Raw genomic sequence first — 16,324 nt, 5'->3', positions numbered from 1 at the left:
CGGCGCTTGGGCTATGCCCTAAATTCCATAATCCATCCATCCATCCATCCAAACAAAACTTTGATCTTTACTTTTTAAACATGTCAATTTATCTATAAAAGATTGCAAGTTTAACAAGTGTGGAGGTAGCTTGAGTTCCAGACACTCGCATGAAAATGTTGCATAAAAAATTAGCATATATAGCAACACTAAAAGAACCTTGGCATACACATGAGTGGGATAAACAGCTTTTTAAAACACTGGCAGTAATTATAAACATACTTTTCACAAATTTCTTTTTAAAAATTTTTTATAAAATAAAAAATTAAGACATAAAAACGGGTAAATGAAGTTAACAGGGTATCAAGAAATCATCAAATAAAGCATCAATAATAGGCAAATGAAAACTGCAAAAATAGGGCATACTGTACAAAAGCAGTTGTGGTAACACTAGAAGGAAAAAGATAAACAGTGGTGGCAAGCTTTGGCAGAAAGGTATGAAAGAGAACAAGTAAATACAATAAGAACGGAAGTTAAAAGGCAGGTAATAAGGATGGCAACAATAGTGTGAGAGCAAGAGAATCAGTTTCTACAAGGCATAAAGAAAATTGGAATGTAAAGTTGAAAAAAAAAAAAAAAAAAAGGACAAAGGGCAATATTAAAGATATTACCGTTAAAATAAGCGAATAACTAAACAAGGAAATTGTTTTTTTCAACTCACAAAAAAAAAATTGAGAATTTAAATTGAATGGTTAATACAAAAGGGACCTTATAGTTACTGTATCTGTACAGATCAGGAGAGCCTTTGGAGATATAATAATTAGAAAACCTCTTGACCATTGGAATAGCTAGTGATATGCTAAGAGCGGCTAGAGAATCAATCAATGATGAGCTGACCACAATGCTGTACAGTACATTACAATCCAATAAAGGAAGAAATGGGCCTAAAAGAATGACACTAATAAACAAAAGGGAAATTGGATGTAATACAATGAGAATGGTACAGAGAAATAAGAAATTGAGGAAATATTGGAAAGGTGCAGGAGGAAAAGCTGTGGAAAAGTGGAAATTAAGAGATTATCAATCTGATTTCATGCCAGAGATTAAGGACAAATGCATAAATTTGTGGATCTTGCGGTCTTGCCAGTAACAAGATGAAAAAATTTGATGAGAATTAAAAAAGTAGAGGTTCCCAGAGACCCATTAAGTTCCTGATGTTAATGTTACTGCACAATACACGTCCAAGAGCAGGGGTCACCAAGCTACAGCCAGCAGGCCATTCAACCTGCTGCTGCAACTGTGCCCCAAATGAGCGAAAATATAAGTTTTATATGGAAAACATAGATATAGATAAATTTACTATGTAGAGAAAAAATAATAACTGTACGTAAGTAAAAATGTCCAAATTTGTCAAATCATCTGACAGTATTGTAAGTTTTTAGGGGACAAAAGTCAAATAAAAAATTTGGCGACCTTGGATATCAGAGTAGTTTTTTGTAAGTACCTGCTAGATGTTTACCTCTTGTGAGCTCTTGTCAACACTCAGATATGCAAAATATATGACATAATTCACTGAAGTCAGTGTTTATATAGTATTTATAATGATATCTGGAACGCTGGTTAAATACACAGACTAAACCCTGACAGGCAACTTGTTGTGACTGGATATCAGAGCGCTTTTTGTGTAAGTACAGGCAGTCCCCGGGTTACGACGGGGGTTCCGTTCTTGAGACGCGTCGTAAGCCGAAAATCGTCGTAAGCCGGAACGACGCTTGGAAATATGTCTTAAACTAATAAAAAGTTATAAAAACCTTACTTGTAATCCTTTGGTTACACTACATGTTGTTTCCTGTAGTTTTATGTACAACCTGGAGTTATTTTCATAAAAGAATGCTGGTTCTTGAAGGTAAAAACTATTGTAATCCTCTGGTGACACTACATTCTTGAAGTTTTATGTACAACTTGGAGTGATTTTGCCAAATCTTGAGGGCTACAAGAACAGCTGATTACTATTTACGTATCATATAGACTAATTAAAGTAAACGTATCTTTAAATAGGCTTATATATTAGTATCAACAAACATTTCCTGCTATGAGTCAGAGGCCGTTTAATGAAACGAACACTTCTCTGTCCTATCTGTTCAGAAAATAAATGTTACGTCAATCCCCGAGATGGTGACCATTGTTGCCAAGGCCTCTCTCTCTCTCTCTCTCTCTCTCTCTCTCTCTCTCTCTCTCTCTCGTCTCTCTCTCTCTTCTCTCTCTCTCTCTCTCTCTCTGATCAAATTACACTGGAACTTTGACATGATTGCCCTAATATACGAATGTTTTGAGATACAACAGAAAATTTGCGAAAATATAAGCTTTGATATACAACGAAATATTTGAGACGATTTTGCGATGAGTGTTAGTTGTATAGGCGACCGATAAATGGCGTTCAGTCTGTTTGTTTGTTGGTGCTGCATGTTAACACGTCGTTGTTTAGTTCGTTGTATTTGCGCCTATTTTTCATGTTATTTTGTCTATTTTATTATTAACCATGGGTCTCAAAGCTAAAGACAAAGCAGGTGATAAGAAAAAAACCCAAGAAAATGATTTCGATGGAAGCAAAACATGAAATTATAGCAAAGCATAAAACCTTCCAAAGGCATCACCATTATTTCTAAACTACAAACTGATTAAAATAAAAAAATAAAAATTAGTTTAGCAATATTATTTCATTTGTGTTTATTACGTAGTTATTAGTGTACATACGTAAATAAAAAGAGAACAAATCGTTCCCTGCCCCCACCCTTCCCTACCTCCTCCCCCTGCTGGCCTCACGTCATCTTTCGTTGTGGTAAGTAAAATTCCTTTCTTTTTTTTAATTGATTTTATTAACATTTATTATCATTTATCACATTGCTGTTATTTTATCATTATGTGTGTTATTACTCGTTTATTTGTGTATAAATTGTGTATTATATGTAATTTAGCTGTGTTTAGGTGTGGTTTTCATACCGCTAGAACGGATTAATACATATTACATTATTTTAAATGGGAAAACGGGGAAAAAATGCTTTGAGATACAACTGTTTTGATATACGACGATGGTAACGGAACAAATTAAATTCGTATGTCAAGGTTCCAGTGTACTGGATAATGTCTCTCTTTGGATACTTCGATTTTGCCAAATCTTGAGGGCTACAAGAACAGTTGATTACTATTTACGTATCATATAGACTAATTAAAGTAAACGTATCTTTAAATAGGCTTATATTTTTAGTATCAACAAACATTTACTGGCATGAGTCAGAGGCCGTTTAACGAAACGAACACTTCTCTGTCCTTAACTCGGAGCGTCGGAAGACACTCTCTCTCTCCTCTCTCTCTCTCGTCTCTCTCTCTCTCTCATCTACTCTCTCTCTCTCTCTCTCTCGTTGTAATCTAACCAGAAACTTCGTTTTGTTATTATTACTGGAAACAAGCAATGATTTTTTTCATTATTTGTGCTTTTGGACTGTTATATGTAAACTTTGCGCACCGCAAGCTAGTATGTATTCATTCGCTCGGGAAACAAACTAGTTCCGCATATGAGGCGTCACTAAAAATCATCATAGAAAAATACGACATAAAAAGTGTCGAAAATCATCATAACCTCAAAATTTTTGTTGTAATCTAACCAGAAACTTATTTTTATTAATATACTGTGCTAAACTATAAAGGATTTTTATCATAGTATGAGTTTTTTAAAAGCGTCGTTAACTCGGAGCGTCGGAAGCGTCAGCGTCGTAACCTCGGAACAAGCGTCGTAACCCAGGACGGATTTTTCCATTGAATATTCAAGAAAAAGCGTCGTAACCTCGGAACGTCGTAAGCCGGAACCGTCGTAACCCGGGGACCGCCTGTATATGCAATGAAGTTTCCAAGAAAAGCAACTACAAGCCTGCTGCAGTGATCATGTTTTCACTTGCATTGCCAGGTTCAAACCAGTTTGAAGAGTGCCATATATAAAAGGGTCTGACTTCAGTGAATTGTCATATATTTTGCATATTTGAGTACTGACAAAGCTCACAAGAGGTAAGCATCTAATATTTTAAAGTTTGATATTTACTATTAAGCCCTATATTTTCATTGGTATAGATAAAAAAAATTACTTAATTTAAATTAATGAAGATTTTAATTATCATATTCTTAATAGTAATATATTATAAAAAAATGCTTAATCAAATAACTAAATGGGAAAACATTTAAACTGATTATGTAATAACGTAATTTAATGTCATGAACTATTTACACTGTCTGTCATTTTTATATACATGTAAAAAAAATTTTGAAAAAAAAAAAAAATTATTTTTCTAAAACTTATTTAGAAAAATATTCAATGTGTATTTTAATGTGTAAACAATTGTTTTTCATTTTCTTCACCCATCACTATGGCTACTAAGAAAAGATGTTGAGGGTCACCTTTTCAATGAAGAAAAATACTTTGTGGAGAAAAAAAAAAAAACAGAAAGCCTGATGTATGACATGCAACAAAAGTGGTGCTGTTTTTAAATCCTTGGTGTCACTATGGAGCAAAAAACATACTTCAGTTTTCTAGAAACTTGCATTCTGAGAAATTTGAGAGCATGAAACAGTTTGGAACCTTCACGAGAATAATTACTGAAAATGAATGTTACAAAATACTAGTGCATTAGATCCAATGGAGGAATCCATAATGAACCACAAAACACACAAACACCCAAAAACACAAGCAGGAAATGAATAACATGCTTAGTGAAAAAAAAAACCCGCCACGGGGTTCGAGCGGGGTCGCTCACCAGCTTCCACTAGTTCCCTTGCATATACAATTTTTTATTGTTTATAAATTTTGCTAAGTAAAAGTATATTCCTTTTAATGGTTCTGTATACAAATTTACAACCCAGTATATTGGTGAGCAGTAATGTATGTACATTTACATTCCATTATGTTGGTGAGCAGTATTCATGTTTACTACTACTATATACAACCGTAATTTTTGTGAAAGTAACAGTCCATAGCTGCTGAAAACTCTGTAAGAGTAGGCAAATTTGGGTAATTTTGGAATACTGAACCCTAAGCACCTTAAGCATTTGCATTTTGTGCTCAACATAGGCCTCCTCAGAGCCATTATTCATGGATGCATGGACCTAATGTACACAAAGAAATAAGATGCTAGCTTGTTCCATTGATGGATAGTAAACCATATTTTTAATATAAAATTTAAGATTATCTACTGCCATGATGGTCAAGTCACAAACACTGGAGTGTTGGGTAAGAGAGGCATTGCTATAAAGTACTTATAAAAGTAAGTACCCTGCTAAAAAAAACTGAGCACCCTGCTAAAATATAATTTCTTAAAACTACCTACAACACAAAAATCAATGTATTGAATACCAAAAAAAACTTACTTTACATGACGGACAAGTAAGGGTGTCCTTATAATCCCTAATTTCTTCCATGAGAACTTCATCGGCTCTATCCACCATTTCAAACTTCTTTGCTCTCTCTACCTTGCGTCGCAGGCTTGCAACCTCCTCCTGTAAGTATTAAAACAGTAAATATTAAAGAAGCTGACCTAAAATAGTGGCTACTCTCCTACAAATGAAAATAAGGTGAAATATTAGTCAATATTATGGTTTCATCCATAAGAACACTATGATTACTACAGTGGTCCCCAGTTTTATGCGTCTCACATTTCCACAGTCCACTTTGTTGCGGATTTTAGTGGAACACATTATCCACTTTTCCACGGGGAACTTTCAGTAATTTGCAGATTTTTCTTTGGGCACTACAGTAATGCCTCAGTTCACGAAATTAATCCGTTCCGAAGCGGCCTTCGTAACCTGATATTTTCGTATCCAGAACTACGTTTAACATGTAAATTGCCTAATTCGTTCCAAGCCTACAAAAACACCACAGTAAATTTTATAATGAAGCTAAATTGACCAATAAACAATGAAATACGTACACCAATTTGGACCATTCAATACCTAATCTAACTGTTATTGTACCTGTAAATAAAGTGTATTAGTGTACAGGGTACAAGAAATACTGTACGTACGTATGTAGTAAAATGTGGAACCTTACCTTTCGAGTGAAACGATGTCCGAAAGTGGCGACAGAGGAGGACAAATGGCAGAAAACATGAACGCTTAACTTTACGAAACACATTAAAAATGGCAGAAAACATTAACACTAAACTTTACAAAACACATTAACAAATGGCAGAAAACATTAACACTTCTTGATTATCTCCATCTTTCTAGCATCCTCTTCTTTCCGTGAACTTCTGCAACATTCTTGGGACCCATGGCTAATAACGTAAATAATTAAGTTCACACACAACATGATAAAGTAACTTACAGTACAAAGAAAGGGAAATCACTAACACGAATTTATGTTAACGAACGAATTCCATGTGTGTAAAAATGATATTGTTAAACTACAATAAAGTTTTGTACATACTTACCTGGCAGATATATACTTAGCTATAGTCTCCGACGTTCCGACAGAATTTCAAATCTCGCGGCACACGCGACAGGTAGGTCAGGTGGTCTACCTTACCCGCCGCTGGGTGGCGGGCGTATGAACCAATCTATCTCTCCAGCCAGATTTTTTCTCTTTCACCTGTCTCCTGAGGGGAGGCTGGGTGGGCCATTAGACGTATATATCTGCCAGGTAAGTATGTACAAAACTTTATTGTAGTTTAACAATATCATTTTTGTACATGAACTTCCCTGCCAGATATATACTTAGCTGATTGGCACCCTTGGTGGAGGGTAAGAGACAGCTAAAGTAATAAGGAGAGATAAGAAACAACTGATGTTGTAGGATATAAATAACCTTGGTTCTTACCTGTTCAGGCAGAAGACTTCATTGATATTATCTCTGAGTCTGCGTTGCCTGGAGAGCTACAGCTAGGACGTGACCTGATGCTGAAAGACTCTCGGATCTACCACTGGGATATGTGATCCCTTTGTGTGGTAGAATCCAAGTCGGATCCTGTTAAAGGGAGTTCGTCCCTATCTTAACAGGTCCTAACCACTACTACTGCAAGGAGCCACACTCATCAGACCACCTAACCAAACTACTAAAGATTAGTATTACGACCTAAAGAGATGCCTTCATGCATCCTCTTTAAGGCAACCAACAACAACAAATACAAGGGGGAAAAATTTATACTACTAACAGGATGTTCCAGCTCCCTGCCCCAGCACTGAATCCGCAGATACGTACGGGCCCAAGGCGAAGCATTTTTTTCGTAAGTGATTCTCACATCACGTAAGTAGTGGTTCGCGAACACTGACTGACATCTCCAGAATGTTGTCTCCATCAGATTTCGCACGGACATATTCTTGTTGAAAGCAAGAGAAGTTGCTATGGCTCTTACTTCGTGTGCTTTCACTTTAAGAAGCCTAAGATGTTCTTCTCTGCAGGATCCGTGTGCTTCTTTGATGAGGCTTCTCAAGAAGAAGGACAATGCGTTCTTCGACAATGGACGAGTAGGCTCTTTTACTGAACACCACAGTACCTCTCGGTTGGCTTTCAGTTGCTCTTTTCTTCTAAGGTAGTATTTCACCATTCTCACTGGGCAAAGAGTTCTCTCGGGTTCTTCTCCTACCAAAGAAGATAACCCACGAATCTCGAAGTTCTTGGGCCATGGACTTGATGGGTTCTCATTCTTTGCAAGAAAACCAGGAAGGAAAGAGCAAATGAGAGAGTCCTCCTTAAAACCCACATTACCATCAATCGCCTGAAGCTCACTCACTCTTCTGGCGGAAGCTAGAGCCATCAAAAACAGAGTCTTCCTGGTAAGGTCTCTGAATGAGGCTGAATTAGGGGGTTCAAACCTAGAGGACCCAAGGAATTGAAGGACTACATCCAAATTCCAGCTAGGTGTCTTAGGATACTGCATTTTCGTTGTATTAAACGACCTAATAAGGTCCTGTAGGTCCTTATCTTCCGATAAGTTGAGGCCCCTGTGCCTGAAGACATTCGCCAACATACTACGATAGCCTTTAATCGTCGAAACGACTAAGCCACATTCTTGTCTTAAGAATAAAAAGAAGTCTGCGATTTGATTCACAGAGGTACTGGAAGAGGAAACGTTATTCCTCTTGCACCATCTTCTGAAGACATCCCACTTCGATTGGTACACTCGTAATGTGGAAGACCTTCTCGCTCTAGCGATTGCCTTAGCAGCTGCTGACGAAAAGCCTTTCGCTCTGACCAGTTTCTGGACAGTCTGAAGCCAGTCAGACTGAGAGCGGGGAGGTTTTTGTGGTACCTGTCGAAGTGGGGCTGTCTGAGTAGATCGCTCCTTAGAGGAAGCGATCTTGGAAAATCCACTAGCCATTCCAGCACCTCTGTGAACCAATCTTGTGCTGGCCAAAAGGGAGCTATCAAAGTCATCCTCGCGGAATCTGACTCTGCGAACTTTTTTAAAGTCAACCCCAGAATCTTGAAGGGGGGAAACGCGTATACATCGAGTCCTTTCCAATCGAGTAGGAGGGCGTCTATCCCTATTGCTCCTGGATCCGAGATGGGAGAGCAATACAGATCCAGTCTTTTGTTCTTTGCAGTTGCAAACAGGTCTAAGAGAGGCCTGCCCCACAACTTCCAAAGGCTCTGGCAAACATCTTGGTGCAGAGTCCACTCTGTGGGAAGGACCTGATCTTTCCTGCTGAGGAGATCTGCCCTTACATTCCTTTCTCCCTGTACGAATCTGGTGAGAAGTTTTATCCCCCTTTCTTCTGTCCACAGAAGAAGATCTCTTGCTGTTTCGTACAGAGAGAAGGAATGCGTCCCCCCTGTTTCCTGATGTATGCCAGAGCCGTGGTGTTGTCCGAGTTTATTTGCACAACTGCTCCTGTCACATCTGACTCGAACTCCTTCAGAGCAAGCCACACGGCTATTAGTTCTTTCCTGTTGATGTGCCAGGAAGACTGGTCCCCCATCCAGGTTCCTGACACCTCCTTGGTTCCCAGAGTCGCCCCCCAACCTGTTTCCGACGCATCGGAGAACAACACCAGGCTGGGTTTCTGGGATTGAAGAGGCAGTCCCTGCGAGAACTTGTCGGGATCCGCCCACCATGCTAACTCCTTCTTGATTTGAAGAGTAATTGACAGGGAGAACTTCAAATCCTGAGAAGGACGACTCAATTCCGATGAAGAAAGAATTGGGAGCGGTCTCAGGTGCAACCTTCCTAGGGAAACAAATTGCTCCAGTGAGGAGAGCGTCCCCAGCAGACTCATCCACTCCCTCACTGTGCATACTTCTTTCCCTAAGAAGGTTGTTACTTTTTCGAGTCCCCGGGCTATCCTCTCCTGTGACGGAAAAGCCCGAAAACTCAGAGAGTTCATCTGGATCCCCAAGATAAACGCACTCTTGAGCGGGAATCAGACTTGACTTCTGCAGATTGACAGAAGTCCTAAGGAATAAGTCAAATCCAGGGTTTTCTTCAAGTCCTTCAGACAACGATCTCTGGAATTGGCCCTTATAAGCCAATCGTCGAGATAGAGCGAAATCCTCACCCCTTCCAGGTGAAGCCATTGTGCCACATTCCTCATGATGGCCGGAAAGACTTGGGGGGCCGTGGAGAGGCCAAAACACAGGGCCCTGAATTGGAAGATTCTTCCCCCCATCATGAATCTTAGAAACTTCCTCGAGGAAGGATGGATTGGTACGTGGAAGTAAGCGTCCTGTAAGTCCAAGGACACCATCCAGTCCCCTGGACGGAGTGCTGCTAACACCGAGGCAGTGGTCTCCATCGTGAACTTCTTCTTTTCGACGAAGAAGTTCAGGGCGCTTACATCCAACACCGGTCTCCATCCTCCTGCGGATTTTGGAACTAGGTACAGGCGGTTGTAAAATAGCCTGCCGAAAGATGATCTGCCACTAGTTCGATCGCCTCCTTTTCCAGCATCTGGTCTACCGCTAGTCGGAGGGCTTTTGATTCATGATGGGGTCCCTGTATCTGGCCGTCAACTCCCTCGGGGTATTCGTCAAGGGAGGCCTCGAAAAGAACGGGATTAGATAGCCCTTCCTCAAAATTGACAGGGTCCAGGCATCTGCGTCTTTCTGGGCCCAGACTTCTGCAAACTGTAAAAGCCTGGCGCCTACAGTTGTCTGAAGGACTTGAGTCTTACTTGGGAGGTTTGATTGACTTCGTAAAAGTCCTCCCTCTTCTGTTTGGTTTCCGACCTCTGAACGAAGAGGATCTAGAGGTAGATGCCCCTCGAAAGGGTTCCTGAGAGGTCGGCTTAGCTTTCTTTGTCTTAGTCTGGAAGGTAGGGCGCGGCTTCCTTGCAGACTGTGCTAGAAGGTCCTGCGTAGCTTTGGCAGAGAGAGCCTTCGAAATGTCTTGAACCAGGTGTTTAGGAAACAGCTGTGTAGAGAGCGGGGCAAAAAGCAAAGACGATCTCTGAGCATGTGAGACCGATTTTGTTAAAAATGAGCAAAATACTGATCTTTTCTTCAAGACCCCTGCTCCAAACAGTGAAGCTATTTCGCTGGCCCCATCTCTCACCGATTTATCCATACAGGATAAGACACAATTCAAATCCTCCGGAGAAAACGTGTCCGGTCCTTGAGTTTTCTTGGCTAGGACTCCGAGGGACCAATCGAGAAAGTTGAAAACTTCCAAGACTCTAAAAATGCCTTTTAGAATGTGATCCATTTCATTCATTGCCCACGTTGTTCTGGCCGAATTCAAAGCTGATCTTCTAGTGGCGTCTACTAGTGCCGAAAAATCTGCGTCAGCTGAAGACGGAAGGCCCAGTCCCAAGGGTTCTCCTGTCTCATACCAAAATCCTGTCCTTCCTGAAAGCTTCGACGGAGGGAAGGCAAAACATTGTTTTCCCCGCTTCCTCTTTAGTACGCATCCATGAACCGAAACTCTTGAGCGCTTTCTTCATAGAAAGAGTCGGCTTCATTCTCACACACGAAGATCCTTTCGTTGCTTTCGCTGTGGAGAACAACGAGTGTGGAGAAGGAGGAGCAGTAGGGCTCAAAGACTCTCCGAACTCCTGAAGGAGAAGTTCTGTGAGCTTCTTTTGTACGAAGAACTGTTGCCGATGTATTAGTTTCTTCCTCAGAGGCTTCCTGGTCTTCTTGAGGAGGAGAACGGGGATGAGGATCCTTATGAGAATCCTTAGATGATTTCCTAGCTGGGGTACAGTGCGATGAAGGAGACAAACGTCTTGAATGAGGAGAAGATTCCAAAGTAGAAAGGCGTACAGGAGAACGACGAGTTGTAAAAGAAGGGCGCTTATCCGAAAATTCTTGTCTAAAACTCGCATTCTCTAGAAAGACCACGTCTATCCCTAGGGAAACTACGAGAGGGAGAGCGCCTGCTAAGATCCTGGCGCCGATCGCGAGGAGAGCGGCTACTAGGCGCCGAGCGCCTATCTGTTACAGGGCGCTTAGAGGAATCCTGGCGCCTACCAAGCGGCGAAACGTTGCTAAAAATAGGGCGCCTTTCAGGAGCAGGGCGCTCGAGAGGCTCTTGATGCCTACGAAGCGGAGAGCGGCTGCTACGCTCCGAGCGCTTAACAAGGAGGGCGTTCGGCGAGATCTTGGTCCTTACCGAGGGGAGAACGTCTGTAAGGCTCCGAGCGCCTAACAGAAGCAGGGCGCTTGAGGCGTTCTTGACTTCTAGCAAGAGGAGACCGATGAGGAGTAGGGAGTCTCGAGAACGAAGAGCGCCTACTAGGAGAACGAAGCAAACGAGGATCAAGGTGTCTTTCTCCAGGAGAACAGCTACTAAAAGAATGACGCTTACCAGGAGCAGGGCTCCTACTAGACTCTTGATGTCTTACAGGGGAGGAGCGAACTCCATGCGATGAGCGCCTACCAGTCACGTTATCCGACGCCCGACTACAGTAGTCGGAAGGAGAAGTGCGCCTACTTTCAGAAGGGCATTCCCTAGGTTCTCTGAGAAGACGAGGAGAAGAAAGAAGAGACGGCGACGACGAACCAAGTCTTCTATGACCTGAGCGACTCTCTCTTCTTGCACGAACTCTAGAAGAAGGAGAAACAGAAGGGGCTGAGCGTCTACCCGAGGCAGGAATCCGATTTGAGGAAATATCTTCATAGTCCAAGGAGCGCCTATCCGTCGAATGGCGTCTCGACACCTCCGAGCGGGAGTGGTGTTCCTCTCGTGAAATGTTACGATGAGTAGAAGAATCCTCAAAAGAAGGAGAACGCCGATTGCAAGGAGAGCGCTCTTCCGACGAAACGCGCCTCGATCTCTTGATCGGGAGAGACAAATCCTTCCTTCTACGCGATCTCGATGCCAAGGAGTCCGCCAAGGCTGTGATCTGAGCTTGTAGGCCCGCTAGTACTCGAGAAGGAGAGTCCCCAGGATCTTCTTCCGAAGCAAGCTCAGCGCGAGGCGCGGGAGAAGGAGGGCGATCACCGGATCTCCTAGGCTTCTTTGCTTGCAAGGAAGCTACATCAGAAAAGTCTTCTGGGCTGGACTGCTAAACGTACTGAAGGGAGCCTCCGCAGCCCTCTTCAACGGGCGTGACGCCTCCTTAGAGCTCCACCCACGCTTCGGCGAAGGAGAAGAGGATGACGAAAAACACTGGCGAAGAATATTCTTCTTCTTACGATCCAAGGCAGCCTGGGAGCGAACTTCAGGATCTGCCGAGGGGACGCCTGACCGGTGGGGGCTCTCCCTAGCCCTCCTGCGGCTTTCGACTTTCCTCCTCCACTGGAACTGGGAGTCTGGAAGAGGTCTAGGCCTGGAGGCACTAAGGAGCCGGTCAGACGCACCCTCCACATCACTGGGTACACTGCACTTATCATCACTGACACTCTTACCTTGCTCAGTACGAAGATTCTTGTCTTCCTTAGAACACAAGGAAGCTTTTTGAGGCTGCCGCCTCCGAAGACGAATCTACGGCTTCGGTGCGGGGAGCAGGAGCTGAGACCTGGGAGGAAGGTTCTAAAACTACATTAATGTTAGTTTCATTCTCACTCATTCTCGACCTGCTCGAGCTCCTTGAAGAAGCTTTACGTACCCTATCCCTTTCAAGTTTCCTAATATAAGAAGAAAGAGCCTTATATTCATCTTCGTTCAAAACCTCACACTCTTGACACGGGTTACTAAACGAACATTCATTCCCCCTACATTTAACACAGAAAGTGTGAGGGTCCACCGCAGCTTTCGGTAACCTCACCTTACATCCATCGGTCACACATACTCTAAACAAAACCGGAGTTTTGGAAACAGAATCAAAATCAGACATTCTACAGGAAAATCCAGCGCAAAGTCAATAACGGTCCACAATAAGCGTATGCCAAGCCAACATAGAGCGAATACGTCACCAAAATGTTCAAATCAATCTCCAGGCAAGCGAGAAATGAAGAATATATCGGAAGAAACGACAACAGTTGTTATCGCTTCAGCGACAGAAAAAAAATCTGGCTGGAGAGATAGATTGGTTCATACGCCCGCCACCCAGCGGCGGGTAAGGTAGACCACCTGACCTACCTGTCGCGTGTGCCGCGAGATTTGAAATTCTGTCGGAACGTCGGAGACTATAGCTAAGTATATATCTGGCAGGGAAGTTCATGTACAAAATAATGTTTTAAAATTGTTCTCGGCGGCCCGGGCAAATCTCGGACTTTACAGTAAACCCTTTCACACACCCTGAATTATTTTTGTACACAGAAGCAAAAACATCTTCGTCTTTGCCTTCGTAACCTGGATTTTTTGTACGTAGGGACTTTCATATGTAGGAGTATGACTGTTTCTCTAAAATGATCACTAATTAGCTTAATTTTTTTTTTTTTTTTTTGCATAGCAGCACTGTGTATTCCCTAATTACTGTATTGTTTTTATTAAAAAAAATATACCGTATATTTCCGTGGCTAAGATGACCTTTAAATAAGATGAGGTAAAAAATCATGCAAATTTTCATGAATTTATGTCATATCTGTAGTATTGGACGACTTCTAAATTACAAAAAAGAATTTTTTGGGATAAAAGTGATTATTTGCAAAAATTAAACAGTACAACTATATTTATAATAATGATGACTTAAATAAATAAAGGTTGTTTTGCTTGTTGTATCCAATTACAGCATTATTATCATACTGCGACTGTATTATAGAATATAAACATCGTCATGTAGGACATCATTTGCATTTGATATTGTTTACATTCTCAAAATCTCAGCTGATTTGAGTATTATCGATATCTTCGTTGCCATAATTTGTTAGAAGAGAAATAATTTGGAGATACCTTTTATCGTAAATTAGTGAAGTTGGGTTGAAAATGTGCACATATTTCTTCATTGTATATAAACATTAGGTGCGTTTTCTCCAGTTCCAAACATAACTTCTGCCTAGCCATTATTAATTTTATATTCAGCCTCGGCTATAACCTGCAGCTTTAATTCACTAGTATTCATTCTTGAGATCTCCACTGCATGAGGGAAGGACAACTTGACAATTTTAACTGAGCTCTTAATAAACACTCGATAGATACCGTAAAAACGTCAGCAATCAGCTGTTTCTCAATTCAGCTCATGTCGATATACGATAACAATAATCGCTTCTTCCAGAATTCTAAAAACTGGAATTTTTTAGTGGAGGATGGATGAGTATCATTAGTATTACAGTCAATGAGAGAAGAGAGAGAGAGAGAGAGAGGAAGAGAGAGGAGAGAGGAGAGAGAGAGATAGAGAGCGAGAGAGAGAGAGAGAGAGAGAGAGAGAGAGAGAGAGAGAGAGAGACTACTGACTTGGTTAGTTGTTACACTGATGGATATTCACTTGCTTGCAGATCGAATAATAGTTGTATCAAGAATAATGATAATTTTAATAAAACTTGTTTTACTGTAATCATATTGCATGTATTATCATGTTACAATACATGAACAGAGCTATGGTGCGCCATTTGCATTCTGGTTTTGTTTTCATCTAAAAATAATCAGCTGATCACATTTTGCCGATATCATCACTGTCTTTAGTTGCTGAATGGAACTTAATTCAGAAATACATTCCTTTCGTAAATTTTCAAAGCTGGGTTAATAATGCTGATTCTATATCATGTTTTTCATACATACATCGCCTAAAAGGGAAACCACTGTTCTGTTTATGTTTCATCGCCATTCTCAAACAACCGCTTAACAATAATACAACAATGAACAATAATTATCATACACAATTACTGTTCATGTGACTAAATTGTTCTAAACAGTTACAAACAGCTTTGAGTGCTGCCTAACTTGATGTTCTCTGCGTTTTTGTTATAAAAAGCATGGGGAACGAGAAAACAGTCATAAAATCATTTAAAAAATGCCATGGTTAGTACTGACGATGATAAGTATGATATCGATGACGAAGCCGAAGACAACTCGCCAGAACCAGACTAGAAGTATGATGGCACATGTGACCAATCTTGTGATATGTATGAGAAACTTTTAATGAAAAATGAATATTATGTAATCCTAAAAGTTATTACTACTGTAATTACACCACCATTGAAATTTCTAAAAGATTACCGAAGATAAAGGTTGCTGTGAGCAGGTCAGCGCAACCATAACTCGATGATTATATTTTCTCAGCTGGGATTGCAAAGATAAAAGTTTGTTTCACTAATTTAAAAATATTCCTGAAATAGGTTATTTGTTGAGATGATATACCAATAACATGTAAGGCAAAAATGGTTTTATTACCTTTATTACCAATTTATTTCATAAAGTAAATCTTCATGCATGTTGGTGGTTAGGCTATAGCACCGAGGCCGATGCTAGCCTACTGATACACATCTTAGAATTCAAGGTTTGATTTTTAGAATTGTAGTATAAGACAACCCCCAATTTTTAGGGGTGAATTTTAGGATTTAAAGGTAGTCTTATACGCGGAAATTACGGTACTAATTACAGTGGTCCCCCCCCGTACTTGCGGGGTTGCGTACCAGACCCCCCACAAATAGTTAAGCCCGTGATTAGTTGGAACCCCAATAAAAATGCTTAAAACCTCCTATTTTGTTAAACAAAAAAAAAAAAAAAAAAAAAAAAAAAAATTATATACCAGTTTTTTAAGTTTTATAACAAAAAATGCATTTTATGATGAAATTGATAAAAAAAAACAGGAATTTGTAGATGTTTCTCATAGAAAAATACTGCAAATAGACTAATTTTCCACAAATAATACGGGGAAATGCTCCTGAGAAATCCGTGAATGCATGAGTCTGCAAATCCGGAGAACACGATTATGGGGGATCCACTGTACTGTATTTTTTGTTTAAAATATGAGAGAGAGAGAGAGAGAGAGAGAGAGAGAGAGACTGGTTTTTATCTGTTCATGTATGTTGGTGGTTATCGCG

General features: G+C 40.7%; 1 protein-coding gene across 4 annotated transcripts in view; it reads right to left on the bottom strand.

The window, feature by feature from the left end:
* Positions 1-16,324, bottom strand: part of LOC135222612 (E3 ubiquitin-protein ligase Bre1-like) — a 244,141-nt gene that overhangs the window by 3,018 nt on the left and 224,799 nt on the right. For all 4 annotated transcript variants that reach the window (XR_010316299.1, XM_064260707.1, XM_064260709.1 and 1 more), the window contains one exon: positions 5,392-5,520. Coding sequence is in view for 3 of the 4 variants with exons in the window: in XM_064260707.1 (XP_064116777.1) it covers positions 5,392-5,520 (129 nt within the window). In the remaining variant the exon portion in view is untranslated. The remainder of the gene's footprint in view (positions 1-5,391; positions 5,521-16,324) is intronic.

Source organism: Macrobrachium nipponense, chromosome 8 (assembly GCF_015104395.2).
Source record: "Macrobrachium nipponense isolate FS-2020 chromosome 8, ASM1510439v2, whole genome shotgun sequence".
NCBI lineage: Eukaryota > Metazoa > Arthropoda > Malacostraca > Decapoda > Palaemonidae > Macrobrachium > Macrobrachium nipponense.
Note: the sequence above shows the minus strand (reverse complement) of the source record. Positions and strands in the feature narration are given on the sequence as shown.